General features: G+C 44.8%; 1 protein-coding gene across 1 annotated transcript in view; it reads left to right on the top strand.

Moving 5' to 3' along the window:
* Positions 1–15,960, top strand: part of LOC125745103 (plexin-A1-like) — a 149,178-nt gene that overhangs the window by 11,899 nt on the left and 121,319 nt on the right. The window contains 2 exon segments of the mRNA XM_049017601.1: positions 8,209–9,345; positions 9,348–9,559. Of these exon segments, the coding sequence (XP_048873558.1) occupies positions 8,394–9,345; positions 9,348–9,559 (1,164 nt within the window). The 5' untranslated portion in view covers positions 8,209–8,393.

The raw sequence follows: 15,960 nt of genomic DNA, 5'->3' as shown, positions 1-15,960 counted from the left end.
GGTTGCTTAAAGCTGACCAGTGCAGCTTCTTCTTTCTCAAATCCAGATTCTTTTTTTTTGTCTTTTTTCATTTAAACAAAAGAAGATGGAGATATTGGCATAAGCAGAGTGTGAGGATCAGGCTGGTCACTGTTCAGCTGTCAGTGGGAGGGGAGTTGAGCTGTGTGAGAAGAGGCTGGTCATTGCCGTGGTTCCAGAGCAGGGGGCTGTACGATGCCCGGTGAAGAAAGCACCCCCCCCCCTTCATTCACGCAGTGCGGGGACCTTCTGGTGGATATCTGTTTGTGGGTGATGTCATTGGGCATGGGAAGGCTGATCTAATGTGGTGCGGCTGCCAAATGATGGCTCTACAGGCGCTCGCAGGCGGGCGTCCAGCCCCACATGGGGAGATCGGAAGGTGGGGGTTGGGGCGGAGGGAGGGCAATTGTTTGGCTACCTTTGGTGGGGCGAATTCATACAAACCGCATGTAGGCAAATCAGCCTTCTTACAACTCTCCCCCTCCCAGCCCCCTGTTAAGTAAAGTTTATGTGCTGCGTATCAGATTGCATACAGCACAGGTTTTTCTTGTCCGGACTTTTTTCTCCGCCCCGTGCCAACCCTGCCCCCCCCACACACACTCGCTTGATGGTAAGATGTGATCAGACTTTTGGGTGTGTCTGCAGCCCCAGGAACAACGGTGACATTAAGCTTGAGAGCCCAGCCCCTTCGTACAGTACAGGTGTGCATTCTGTTATTCGTTTGTATGTGTGTGTGCGCATGCGTGTATCATGTATATGTTACGTGGTGAGGACCAAATGTCCCTACAACAAGATAAAAACCTGTTGTTCTGACGTTGTGGGGACCATTTTTCTGGTCCCTACAAAGGGAAACTCAATTTTATAAAATGACTGCAATCAAAAAACTAAAAATGCCAAAATTCTTGTATTTTGTTTAGTTACTTATGGTTATGGCTGGCTAGGGGTTAATCTATCATTAATGTTGGGATTAGAGTTATACCCATACAAATGAATGGATGGTCCTCACAAAGATATATGTGTGTGTATGTGTGTGTGTGTATGTGTGTGTGTGTGTGTGTGTGTGTGTGTGTGTGTGTGTGTGTGTGTGTGTGTGATGCATGGAGTCAGTCAGCAGAACCCGCCCTGCAGAATGATTCGCTCTAGATGGAATGTGTGCTGACAGTCGGAAAAGCAGACCACTGCTGGAACCCATGCACTACTGTCAAGAGAATTCAAACCTATTCTTATTATTATTATTATTATTATTATTATTATTGTTATTAATAATAACTGCCTAGTGGCTTCAAAGAACCGTTGTGCTATATGTGGAATTTGCCGTGGATAACTCACTGGTGTGTTTATCCCGATTTGCCGGTGGGTTTCTGTTCCCTGAGAAACACGGCTTCCCCTGTTCCGGGGGGATTTTGGCAGATGTTAATAATAGTAATAGTTTGAGGCTGTGCGGTAGAGTCTACTCCAGTTCACAAACTACGTCACACAAAGTATTCTAAGTATCTGCCTTAACCAGTATCTGTTTGTCGCAGCTGGGTCTGACGGTTCGAGTCATCGGGGCTTCTTTGAATAGGCCCATTGAAGTTCTGTGTGTGTGCCGTTCCCACTGGTTGTGGTGGTGTTCGCACACGAGGCTGACAAAAACCTCGAAAATGGAGCTTAGGTATTCGCGACAGTGGAGTGGAGGACTTTCCTGGGCCAGGGAGAGGCTAATTGTTCTGGTAATTGCCTGTGGAGCATCACGGCTGCGGATGAGAGGTGTGTACGAGGTAGGGTGCGCTGAACGGAGAGCCATTTTCCCCTCGTGGTTGGCATGTTTTGTGTTTTTTTTTGTGACTTTTAGCCCGACCCCCCTGAAACTGCAGTATGTTAGTAAACAGACACAGGTCACATGTCACACGTAGCAGCAGCCGTCCACAAGGCAAACACCGCTTCTCGGATTCCTAGACAGGCAGTTGTAGTGGCTAATCCATTAAGGTGCGTGCGACTCTCATAAATATTTGGCATGCAGATATGAGACGAGCAGTCAGGAACCAGCGTGAGGAGAGGTGTTTATGCAAAAGGGTAAGCAGCAGTAGAGGTGTTTACCCAAGGGGTAAATGTGTGCTAGTGTGTGGGGGGCGGGATTGAGGTAGGGCCTGGGGTTAGTTGGAGTGGAGCGATGTAGATTGAGGGGAGGGTGGAAGGGGGGGGGGGGGTGATGCTAGTAATCCATGAGTGGCACGTTTGCCTTGACTGTTGACCAACTTTGGACAAATATTACGGTGGCTGTTCTGTAAGCAGGCCATGCAGCATATAATAAATGGATGAGAGCATTTATGGCTGAAATAAAAGGTACTGGACATTATTCTTAATGTGTTATTTCTCCTCTTAAATGTCTTCTCTAAGGAAGTAGGATTAATTAAAAAACGAAGAGGTAGGGTTGAAGCAGACATACGTGTGGATTTGACGCAGTCTCTTTCTTTTCCGCTCTTTGGGTGCTGGTGCCTCTGGTTGGCAGTGGGGGTGGGGGAGCGGCACTCCGTGGAAATGCAAGGAGTAGGAGAAAGGTGCAGCTGGAGGTGTGCTGTGATTGAAAGGAAACCCTGACCCCCTCCAGAATTCAGCCTGGTGGATTTGGTTAAGGAAAGAGTGACTGGGGTCACTGCAAGATCAGGAGGAAATCACCTAAGGCTTTATCTGAGCAGAGGGCTGTGGGTGTGTGAGATAGAATGATACAAGGATTAAGTGTTGTTTGTGACTTGGGGAGCAGTTCAACACGCACACACACACACGCCCATGTGCACACACACACACACAAACACATACACATACACATACACACACACACACACACACACACACACACACACACACACACACACACACACACACACACACACACACACATAAACACAGGTATGTAATTATGTCTTTGTGGGGACTCCATTCATTTCTATGGGGAAAACTCATCGCAACATCCTACCCAGCTCTAACCTTACTCATTAGTAACTAAACAAAATACGAGACTTTTGGCATATTTAGTTTTTTTTTATTGCATTCACAGATATTTGTGGGGACCTGAAAAATGGTTCCCATAATGTAAAAAAAACAGGGTTTTATTACATTGAAGGGGGCATTTGGGCCCCACAATGTAACATAAACATAATGTGTACACACACACACACACACACACACACACACACACACACACACACGCACATGTATGGTATAGCTATCCCAATGGGGCCCGCTTATTCACTTCTATGGGAAAAATGCAAACGCTAACTATGACAACCTTAACCCCCACCGTGCCCTAACCATAAGTAACCAAGCAAAATACAAGAGTTTTTGCATTTTTAGTTTTTTCATAGCAGCCACTGATTTTTATAAAATAGAGTTTTCCAGTTTCCTGGTCCTCATAAGAGAAAAAAACGGATATTTATCACGTTCTGGGACACACACACACACTTTTCCCATCCTCCCCCCTCGAGACCCTGACAGCTTGGACATGCTATAGTAAACATGCACATCTATGACACTCAACTCTAGCACAATAGCATGGCTCTCCAGGGGGTGACACCCCCACCTCCTTTTTAATAGGACTTGAAAGCCTGGGAGATGCGCATGGCAGCACCCACTTGTGGCCTGTTTCTATAGACATTGTCGTGCGGTGGGGGCGAGGTGGAGTCTCCAACCCTGTGGGGTCCCTCCCAAATCTACACACGATTGGCTGGTGAAGCAACTGGCCCAGCAGATGCACCCCCCCCCCCCCCCAATCTTAATCCCCCACCTGTGCCTTACACAGACCCCACTTTCAGTGCAGGGAGGGGCACAGCTGCTTTTGGGGCTTGGAGGCACACGGCGGCCGCGTACACTGCAGGGGCGGCTGGCTCCCCGTGCCGCGCGGGCTGTCAGCGAGCGGCCCGTCTGCACGCCCACTCGCCGCGGCTTTTCCCGCCTGTGACAGTCGCCTGAGCGCTGTGTGCTCTGCTGATTTACATTGTCAGTAGAAGTGACTCTCAAAGCTCCCCAATCACAGATTGCACCGTTCTCTTCTCTCACGGAGTGGTCTTTGTTGCTGGCTGATTTATTTCCCCCCCCCCCCCCCATCCCCCCTTTCGTTCTTCCTGCACTGCGATGCCAGGCTTATTTATAAAGGAGGAGTTTAGATTGTGGGACAGCCTGTCTACTAAACAGCTGGACTTGTTATTTTTCTATTTCCATCTTTTGTCTTTTGTCTTTTATTGTCTGTGTTAATAAAGGCAACAAGATGTATTTACCTGTGAATCTGTTTTTCACAGGACAGTTATACTGTTATACTGTATATATACGGTATAATTTATGTGTGTGTGTAAGTGTACGTGTGTGTGTGTGTGTGGGGGGGGGGTCATGTATATATTGCATAGTGGTGGGGGCCAAATATCCTCACAACGTGGTAAAAACCTGTTATTTTGATCTTGTGGGGACATTTTTCCAGTCTTTAATCTATCATTAAAAAATTTCCAAATTCATCACACAGTTTTCTGGGACTAATCGCAATTAACCATACCTAACATAAAAATGTACAATCATGCATATTCACACGCTGAATCCCTAAATTATTTTATGATTAACGCAAAGGAGAGTCTATGGGTCATTCATTACTATAATGTATCAATTTTCTCTGATTTTTAAAATTAGTTTGAAGACAGACTCATTATGCAGCTTCATTGTGTAAACTGTCGCTTTTGCCTGAGGGCAACTTAATCAGTTTTGTTAAATTAGCATTTATTTCTGTAATAAACAAAAGTACTCCATGAAATCCAGGGCAAGTGTTACGGAGATGAGAAAACATTACGAAACTAATTAAAAATTGAGCAAAGATACACATCTTGTCATGCAATTTGTTTGTTATGAGTTAAATTGAAAGATTTAAAAACATTTAGTGTTCTTTGATTTTTGGTTACCTATTTAGGAATAATGGTTAAAAACCATCAAATGGGAGCAACGAATGACACCATATTAATGCATCTTGAAAGTTAAGGTACATTCCTCTGCACAAAAAAACAAACACTATTTCACCATATCATGTTTTTCAGAAAATTCTCAAGCTTGTGAGAATGATGCATATTGTAATATTTGTTTAATGTTTTAACTTAAACTTGTCATGTGCAGCTTATTCATTTCCAAGAAAAATACTACTTGTAAGCTGAATTTCAATATTTTCAAAAAAGGCATTGAAAATACATATACCACATGTATATAATCTGAGGTACTCAACAGGCAGATCGACATGGTATTTAATATCAGCAGCGTGATTGATCTAACATCTAAAACATATTTGACAAATGGCTCTAAGAAGAAGAACCTGACAACCACTGAAAGTGAACAGAATAACATGAAAGATCATAAGATTTTAAGGTTTAAACCTTCAATAAAATAAAACAAATCGTGCGAATAGTGTTATTTTTATCCTTTTCCTCCATCTGGCAATTTTTTAAGCAAAATAAACCGGGGTCCTGTATTAAGAAGCTGGATTTGTTTAGCTAGATAACTTACTAACACATTACTTGACTAGGTGCTGATCCTTAGTAATAACTCATTATCTACTGAAGTACAATTTGTGAACAAATCATGAACAGATGCAGTTGCTACTTAAGATACGATCCATCACTATTCAGTAATGATGATCGAATATGAGATCAGTATTTTCCTTGTGTTATTCATGACTTGTTCCTTCAGTAGTTTCTTCAGTCATTCACAAAGGTTGATAGAATCAACAGATTTAGTACCAAATATAGTAACTGCTTTTGATAAAGCATGGGTTATGAATCATCAATGATGAATTAACATGAGATCAGTATGTAACTAAGACTTAGTTTGCGGTTAATTAATGCATAAGTAATGGTATAATACTATATTTGTGCCTAGTAAAGTGTTTCAGATTTAAGGGGCTGCAGTTCACATGCACTTCATCTTCATTCACCTATATCTAGCCCAGACTACCAGAAAGCCTGCTAAGAAAAATGAAACCCTATGAAAACCTGCTTTGTGTCAAAGAAATAACACGCTACGACTTTCAAATTAACGCTTTGCCTTAAGTCGATACATTTCCCAGCCCCGAATGTAGCCAGCTAGCCGCTTATCTCTGCAGTCTCCCCACTCCTGTATTTTATTGCTCTCCAAGGGCAACATTTTTATTTTATTATCCCATAGCTTTGCACTGGTAAATAAAAAAGAAAGAAACACTCCCAACAATCATCCCCACCAGAAACCGCCGTAACACCATATAGTAAAAAAATATATATATAATTGTAAGTGTTTAAGTATAGAATATTGATGCTTTATTCATTACTGTGACTTCAGTCAGGTAGTTTTTCCACATCCCATCTTGTTCTCTGTGTGAGATACAGACACGTATAAAGGTGAAGGCCAGCTTCTGGGTCAGAGCACAGGGTCAGCCAGCATGTAACTCCCCTGCAGAAGTTAGAGTTAAGGGCATTGCACCAGGGCCCTACATTCTGCCAACCATGGGATTTGAACTGGTGACTTTCCGATAACAGGCGCAGAGTCACTCACCCTCTGTGGGTGCTGCACTTTTAGCATTACTGAGGTAGACACCTGCTGTAAACAGTAACGATGGAAGATGTCTAATTAGCGCTAGCTCACAAGGCAGTGGTTGGGCATTGGGTCAGATTAGGGGCATGGAAACCAGTAGCATGTGCTAAGCATGCAGTGTGAATGCATACATGTGGCTTTTTTTTTAATCTAGTTCCATACTAGATACGCGTGTTCAGGTTCTGCCCAAAACTCTCCCTTCCTCACCTTCCTTGGCTCATCTTCAGAGGAAATCTGTTAATGCTGGCTCTGTGGGATATTTGCATTTTTTTCAATTTAGCTAATACATTCGAGGAAATGCTAATTTATTCGAAGAAACGCTATGCTAATACTTTTAAACAATTGCACGGTAATTTATACGGCGCGCCTCTTTTTGTCCCATTTAAATCAAGTGATTTGAGTGATTTATTTATTCCTCGTAGTTTAGAGCTAATGTTGTTTTGAAAATGTAATTGTATTTCATTTTGGATTACATTAACACGCGCAGAAACCGATTCTGGCTGCAGTTAATTGCAGCACTGATTTACATATTCAGCATTTTCAGTCCTTTGGATGCCCAGGCACTGTTTCTGAATTCGTTGGCATTAGGCATTTCCTTTGTGGAGAAGAACTATTAGAATGGTGGCATTTTATTTTTAGGTTTTGTAGGGTGTAGAGGAAGTGATGGATGTCGGCAGCTGTGATAAGACCTTGAAGGTATGGCAATAAAATGACCTTTTCTGCACATTTTAATTCCTTTCCCCAGTGATTGTCCCGTAAAAGCATTGATCTCTACAAAGTGCTCTGGTTTAAAATTTTGATGGATTTTTATGTGCCTTGTGAGTGTGTGTATCTGTGTGTGAGCACACGCTCATGCCTGTATGTTAGGCCCTTTTTCCCCATAACAAGAATTAGCTTAGCAATAAGTGGCGAATTAGGACTAAGTGCAGCTAAATGGAGGCAATCCTCTCACTCTGGGAAATTTGTGCCGCAACGATTGTCAGCTCAGGCTGAGGTTTTTGTTCCATTGGGCTGGCAAGCAGGGAATTTATGCCGTAGATCATCTGGACTGATTGGGCTGCATTGGGGAATGCGTTGATTCTCTTGTGAGTGTGTTGAGGCGGAACCTGAAAGATTGGCCGGTGCTTACGAGATATAGATAACCAAGATTATTCGTGTACCTGCCATTCACTTAACTGAGGCCCAAGGAACAAAAATGCGGCCAAACAAAACACCACTGCTCGTCACATTCCCGTAGTTAGTTGTGAGAAGTCTGTGCACAGTGGAAGTAGAACATTCAGTCCATCCACTAACCACTAACCATAAAGGATACAGTAAGCATCGTAAGCTAGGCCTTCATATCCACAGTTAATCCATGCTTGGCTTATGCTGTGTTTAGTCTTGTCTGACAGCAGCCCCCTGCAGCCCAGGATGCCCATCCTAGTAATTAAATGTTGTATGGGATATTTCCCCCAGGTCCCATTCCACTTTATTGCTACATATGTGTTGTGAATGTTTCTGCCCACCTTCCCGTTTGGCTGGGCTTCTCTGGTGTTTTAAACCACAGAATGCAAAATCAATAGGAAATGTTCCACTGCAGCTCATAATGTGTTTTTTTCCCTCTCCCCCTCCCACTTGTAGGGCTCTTGGCCATGCTACTGCTGATGTTATAGATGACAGCTCTACGGCAAGTGAAAAACGGGACGTCTGGTCTATAAGTGTGTCCCCCCCCCCCAAATCATTGACGTGGTGCAGCCAAGCCGGACGAAGGAGCAGGAGGAAGAGCCCACTATCTAACCTTGGCTGTACAGGGGCAGTGCGTGAAAATGTGGTCTTGCACGAGACTAAGGAGCAACATGCTCCTCCTGCTCCTCCAGGGGGTACCACTCATCTTGGCTGTGGCCCGCATTACGCCCATGCCCTTCAAGACCTTTTCCCCGCTGGACGGAGGCCTGACACACATGGTGATCCATAACAAGACAGGCGAGGTGTACGTGGGTGCAGTCAACTGGATCTTCAAGCTATCTAGCAACCTGACGAAGCTACGTAGTCATATGACCGGCCCGGTGGTGGACAACGAGAAGTGTTACCCGCCACCGAGTGTGCAGTCCTGCCCGTACGAACTGGCACAGACGATCAACGTGAACAAACTGCTGCTGGTGGATTACGCTCAAAACCGTCTCATTGCCTGTGGGAGCACCTCCCAGGGGATCTGTCAGTTCCTTAGACTGGACGACCTCTTCAAGTTGGGTGAGCCACACCATCGCAAGGAACACTACCTATCCAGCGTCAATGAGTCAGGTACCATGTCAGGTGTTATCATAGAAGGCATGGACAGCCTCAACAGCAAGCTCTTTGTTGGCACACCTATTGACGGCAAGTCGGAATACTTTCCCACATTATCTAGCCGCAAGCTGATGGCCAATGAGGAGAACGCTGATATGTTCAGCTTTGTCTACCAGGATGAGTTCGTCTCCTCCCAGTTGAAAATCCCCTCTGATACGCTGTCAAAATTTCCAGCATTTGACATCTATTACATCTACGGATTCAGTAGCGAGCAGTTTGTCTACTACCTGACTTTGCAGTTGGACACGCAGCTCACCTCACCTGATGCTAGCGGTGAGCAGTTCTTCACATCCAAGATTGTGCGCCTATGTGTGGATGACCCTAAGTTCTACTCCTATGTGGAGTTCCCTATTGGCTGTACCAAGGACGGTGTGGAGTACCGGCTCATCCAGGATGCCTACCTTACTCGGCCTGGTCGGCTGCTCGCTCGCTCTTTGGAATCTCTGAGAAGGAGGACATCCTGTTCACAGTTTTCTCGCAGGGCCAGAAGAATAGGGCCAAACCACCTAAGGAGTCAGCGCTCTGCCTCTTCACACTACGTCGAATCAAGGAAAAGATCAAGGAACGCATCCAGTCATGCTACAAGGGTGAAGGCAAGCTGTCTCTGCCATGGCTGCTAAACAAGGACCTACCTTGTATTAACTCGGTAAGTCATAATGTATTCAGTAGACCGTTCAGAAAGTTCTGCTCTATATAAAGGACCCTAAATATCACATTCCCATCCTGTCTCTTTTCCCGTTCCCTGTCTTCCTCTCTGAAAAATGTCTCAGGTTTGCTATGTAAGGATAAGGTTTTATCATACAAATGGTCTTCAAGAAACTCTTTGGTTAATTCTTACACCACGAATAGTTCATTATTTGCTCCTGGGATTTGTGTTCTGTCATTCTTCACTTCCGGCTACTGAACTCTCCCAGGACTCTGCTCTGAGGTCTGGCCTGATGTCAGCGAGTGGCTCTTTGTGACATGAGGGCAAGGGTGTGCATGCTTAATGTGACTGGGATGAAACTGATACACACTCTTGTGGCATTGTATATTCCTGGAGTTGGTCAGCATCCTGTGGCTGTGCTGTCCCAGAATGCAACGTGCAGTTTCTGTGTGTTTCCACTGCAGTATTTCCAGTGATTGATCTTTGATGTAGTACACTGCATTCCTGTGTGCTATTGGGTGGAGGTTAGGCAAACTATGATGGCGATGGCAAAAACCCCTCAGGCCTAGTTAGGTGTAATATACCTTTGAACAGTTAATTAACAGGGATGAAGGAGTGTGGAGTGGTGAGCAAGCTGTGAGGTAGTGTGAAGGCAGTGCTTATCATCGCATCCCTTCCCTCAAATCAAGCTCCCAACTCCTCAGCAATTACCAGTTGCTGGATTTGCCTTTTTTTGTTAATGAATGGTGCTGTGTGGGAATCCTCAGGTGCATGAGGAGCCATCTTTTCTCTTCAAACACTTGAATATTTGGTGAAATAAATAGCAGTCATGGCACATGAATTTCCTAATTAATTGTACACAGGATAATAATCTCCGCTGATTAAAAAGAAATGTCAGTAATTGAATATTACTTTAGCATTTTACACCTGATGCTGGTATTGTGTGATCCTCTGAATATCAGCGCTGGTTAGCTGTGTCTGTGAAGCCAGAGTGGCAGTGACTGTGCCAAACACTGACGGGCGCAGCAATGAGGCGTGGAAGCCGCATCCTGCTGCTTCTGCAGTCTGTCAGCAAATCACACCAGCTAATGTTCGAACCCAATTGGCCGATAACACTCTCTTCCATTCTTGCCAAGAAATGTAATTCTCATGTCATATTCACCACGTAACATGTGGGATTGCAGATTAACATTCACAACTTCCTACTAGAGTAATCTGCACCTCATTTTTTAAAAGCCTGATTCTCCTCCTTGTGGTAAGGCATTATTAACACTGGCATAACTACAGTATAGTCAGTGTGTGGGGTCAGTCCATCCAGTGAAGAGTTGTTTGTATTAGCTTTTCATGTTTCTGGGAAGAATCCAGTGAATTGTGTGAGTGTCATGTGCAGGGTCTTCAGTGATTCTTTTTATTCTCAAGAACCAAATTCGATCAACAACACAAAGTTAAGGGCCACTGTCTTAAAATTTACCAACCGGGGGGGGGGGGGGGGGGGGGGGGAGGGGTGCTGTCATCACTGTATAATGGCTAAGTTGGGGGAGGTGGGGGGGTAGTGTCATCACTGGCTACAGTGGAGACTATTTTTTAGGTCCCCAGAAAGACCTGTGAATGCAATCAAAAAACTAAAAATGCCAGATGTCTTCTGTTTAGTTTGGTTACTTATGGTTAAGGTTAGGGCTGGGTAGGGGTTAAGGTCGCCATGTTGGGATTAGAGTTTTCCCCATAGAAATGAATGGAGAGTCCCCACAAAGACACACAGACGCTTCTCTACTTTCAACTTACAAACTTTCAGACATACAAAGGAAGAGGCCTGCAAGTCCAAACTGTGTTCCTTGGGCTCCCGTTTCCTCATTCTCATTCGTAGAGGAGCGTCTGTAATTACAAGCCTGTGGGGGGAGGGGAGTTCTTCTTTACCTCTCCAGTATTGAGAAGAATGAAATTTTGGTGAAAATTGGGAGAGGGGAGCAGGTTTTGTGTGTCATTTGCTCTCACTTTGAAATTACGGGTCCGACTGGTTTTAATGGGCTACTTCAGTACTGTGATGACACCATTTTTCTAAGAACTTCACTATGTATTGGCATCTGTCTTCAGTATTGACAATTGGTTCATGGGATATTATGGGAAAAACAATGACTGAGGTTCCCCTCGTTCAGCATTCACTCTGCATTTTGAGTAACTGGTGACCTCCCTGTCAAACGTGCTCAGCATGGACTCATTCTAGCTTGTCAAGGGATTTTTTTTCCCTAAGGAGTCTCCTGACCTTCGCATGTTACGGAGGGAACAGATATAAGGCATTTGTCACACTTGTATGCAGATCTGTGATGCTGAGCTGTGTGATGACATGTTGGGGGGGGAGGGGGTGGTGGAGGGATTGACTGTGACTTTGATAGTACCAGCATTACAGTCCATCATCTGTCTGTATTTTGTCTGCTTTTCATCCACACCACTGTCTCACCCCAAGCCCAGAAGCAGCAACTGAACTATTTCTGGTCACCTTCCCCTAGCAGCTGCTTGTGTGCTTGTGGGTGTCTGTGGCTTAGCCCTTATAATGACCCGTTTGAGGCGTCCTTGGGAATGTAGGCAGCTGCTGCTGTCCTGCCCTGGTTTCTCTTGTTCTCATTCTGTTGTACAAGCGCGTGTTGCTGCCAGGCGTGTAACTGGCCTCGCTCGTCCGCACGGACCATTTTCCCACATGCTGGGATGTACAGTGGGGGCAGCACCTTGTGCAAGGTGGAGAAGGGTCAGTCCAAGTTTAAAATTTGTGGGGTAAGGTGAGGTGTGATGATGGTGCCCTCGTTAACCTTGGACAGATTACAAGAGCACGTTTAAAGTCCGCTTTGGGAAATGTACCGTGGCTGTTATCCCCCATCTAGGAATGTTCGTTTGTCTGGTGGGCTGTAAACTTTAGTTATATTCTGGTCAAAGGCTTTGATCTCTCAAAATGGCTTTGGCACTTAAATGGTTTCTGTTTCTGGTATCTTGCTTATGCTCAGGTCACCTCCGTCTTCCCATCAAATTATGTTGACGGTTTACAGCAACACACTTTAGGGCCCCTGCTGAATTGATAGGGAAACCCTTGGACTAAATATCCATGTTTGGTTTAGTGTTAAGTTTTTGGCCCTTTTAAAAAAACTTTGGGAAAAGTCACAGTTTTCTGTCACAGAAGTAGTTGTTCTGCTTGTAAATGTGCCTGGTCCATGGACTTTGGGCACTTCCAGAATATTCTCGAGTGCAGTTGTTTTGTACACTGGCAGCTATCCAGGCATGCTGCTTATAGCAGTTTCCATACCATGACATATATGATGAACCATTACATTGTTACATTCTCCCCACAGTCTTTCCAGTGCTTCAGGGATTTTATATCTTCACCTGCTCTTTTCTCCCACTGGAAGCCTGAAAGTAGTTCGGTTTCATCACTGATTGTACCTGAGGCTTGTTATGCCAAAACTCTGCATCTAGCAGATTGTGTGGCTGCTAAGGACATGCCGTTTTAATCTGAAATTCCCCGGAGGATCTAATGCTGAATTAACCTTAAAGGGGGTTCTTTAACCTGAATCCTTCCAGTGAAATATCCAGCTGTATAAAGATGACTGCGGTTATAAGCTACTTTGAATAAAAGTGCCAACTAAACAAATGTGTATACATTTAGCAAAGAGGAAGAGTGTCAGATCAGAACCGTATTGTTCGGAGTTTGGTTAGCAGTGCCCTGTCTGCATGGAGAGTGACATGAAAAGTGTGTAATTTGTCTCTTCAGGGAGTGTGAGATGCAGATCAATAACTACAGGCAGAGTTGGTCAGAGGCTAGATGTCTTCTTTGACCTTTCATTGGTGGAGTGTGTCGCTTGCAAGTCTCCCAATGAGATGGGCCTGATGCTAATGAAGTAATTGGCAGCGTAATTATTTATTGATGTTTCAGTAAAAGGAGGAGGGGGGGTGTAGAATCATGTTGCTGCTTAGTGGTCATCATATACAGCTGTATTTGCTGTGATCTACGGTGCGTCGGGGAGGATCTGAGAAGCTGTAGTCCGCCTGCTGATGCTCGAAGGAGTTCATATTTGACAGGGAGGCCTCCGGTGCCAGAGCCCAGGTCGCGGGTCCTGGGATGCGCGGCCGACCGTGGGAACATGCAAAAGCAAACACGGCAGCTTCAAACTGGCACTTCCAGTGACACTGCTGCTCCCTGTGCTGAGCTGTGTGAGGGACAGGATGGAGTTTCCGGTACTGTATGGGGAATAGGACACGAAACAAATGTCCTTAGTGACAGTGATGGCATCCAGGGGTTATCTTGTGCAGAAAGAGAAGCCTAAAATGTACGTATGCATAATCCCAGGTTTATCAATGAAAACTTGACAGGAAAAATGTGCATATTAGTAGAAACGCAGGGGCATGTGTACATAGCATTTTGGATAGAGTGGTGACACCCATTGTAAATAAGGGAAATGCAGGTAAATTACCGCTTGCATGCCAACAGTTTGTATCGCCGAGCTGCACTTTGACGTGACAAACAGTAAATCTAAGTGTCAAGTGGGATTTATTGATTCTTCCATTGATTTCTGTAACCCTAAGACTTTGTATTTGCATTGGCGAATTTAATTTGCTCTTTCAAATATTATACCTTGTCACCTTTTCCCATGAACTAGTGACTGTATGTAACTGTCACTAGTTGCACTGAGAATTATAAGGTTTATCTTATTTTGCTAATTATGATGACTGGCTTATGAGCGGATTCTTCTGTCATTCTTTTGTACAGCCACAGGGTCTGACTGCTGTTTGCTTTCTGACAACGGGCACCTACAGGACTGACGTGACATACTGATTGGAGATATCTTACCGAGCTGTCAGCTCCTTCACGCCTTCCGCGTTGGATGGCTTAGCCATACTAGCCAGGGGCTACATCACGGTTCCATATACTGTGGGTGAACGGGCGAATGTAAAAACTAATGCCCAGTTTGCTTAATGCAATCAGTGCCATCGACTGCGCTCACATTGCAATAAGAGCATCTAGTGCTAATAAAAACTACTTTTGTCAGTTGAAAGCAGTTTCATTGTATTAAAGTGCATGTTATCTGTATTGGTGACACAACATTGACATATATAGTAGCTGGATGGCCTGGGTCAACTTCCTGTAGAGTCTTGGGTAGCACGTGTGAATCTCCTGACTGCTTTGGCAAAGCAGCGCATTGCATCCCCTGTTATAGATGCCATTAGCATGTCGAAATTTAGCGGCGAAGATGTGTTTGCCCCCGTCAGCTACAGTCACACTGGAGCAAGTTGCTACATTCCATTTATCTTCATGTTTATTCTGGGTTTAGTGTGTTCGGTAGAGCTGATGGAATGTACTGCAGCAGGGATGTGGTCTGTTCAACACACGTTCTTGTTTGATAACTATTTTAGGCCCTTGTGCTTCTGTCGTGCCTTTACCTTTGTCAGAAGAACCACTGCCTTGCACTGTTTAAAATTCCCCTTCATTTTTTAAATTATTAAAAAAAAATGTACAGTCACATCTGTCAGACTTTGCAAGCAGAAAGCCTTGATTTGCATGTTACATAAAGATGCTTCTGGGGTGGCATGGTGGTGCAGTGGTTAGCACTGTCGCCTCACACCTCTGGGACCCGGGTTCGAGTCTCCGCCTGGGTCACATGTGTGCGGAGTTTGCATGTTCTCCCGTGTCGTCGTGGGGTTTCCTCCGGGTACTCCGGTTTCCCCCCACAGTCCAAAAACATGCTGAGGCTAATTGGAGTTGCTGAATTGCCCGTAGGTGTGCATGTGTGAGTGAATGGTGTGTGAGTGTGCCCTGCGATGGGCTGGCCCCCCATCCTGGGTTGTTCCCTGCCTCGTGCCCATTGATTCCGGGATAGGCTCCGGACCCCCCGCGACCCAATAGGATAAGCGGTTTGGAAAATGGATGGATGGATGGATAAAGATGCTTCTCATCTGAATTGACCATTTATGGTTATTTGTGGGCGGAACCGGGGGAGGATCTCAAGCTCTTTCACTTAAACATGTTTACAACAACAGCAGAGTTCTGATTAAATATGCATAAATTTGTATGAACGCCAGGTTTGATAAAGCATTTCAGCTCATGGCTAATGGTCATGGGCCCTCGGTCACTAATTATGGGTTTTTGGATGATTACAAAATAATTGGGCAAATCTTTTTTTTTCTCCCTTCAATCAGCCACTGCCTGTACAGTAGATAGAATGTCACGCATGTATATCGAGGAATGATGTAAATAATGATGAGCAAAGCTGAAATCTCCCTGCTTTGGTTATGGTTGTTTATCACCATTGGGCTGAATCACACGGTGTGGCCCTTTTTTGTAACAGGAACTACCCTTGCTGTCCATCATCCATTGTGGGGCCATTAAGGCCAGTTGATGGCCATATGCAGGACAGAGTCTG

The sequence above is a fragment of the Brienomyrus brachyistius genome, chromosome 6 (genome assembly GCF_023856365.1).
Source record: "Brienomyrus brachyistius isolate T26 chromosome 6, BBRACH_0.4, whole genome shotgun sequence".
NCBI lineage: Eukaryota > Metazoa > Chordata > Actinopteri > Osteoglossiformes > Mormyridae > Brienomyrus > Brienomyrus brachyistius.
This window is presented reverse-complemented; position numbering and strand designations above follow the sequence as displayed.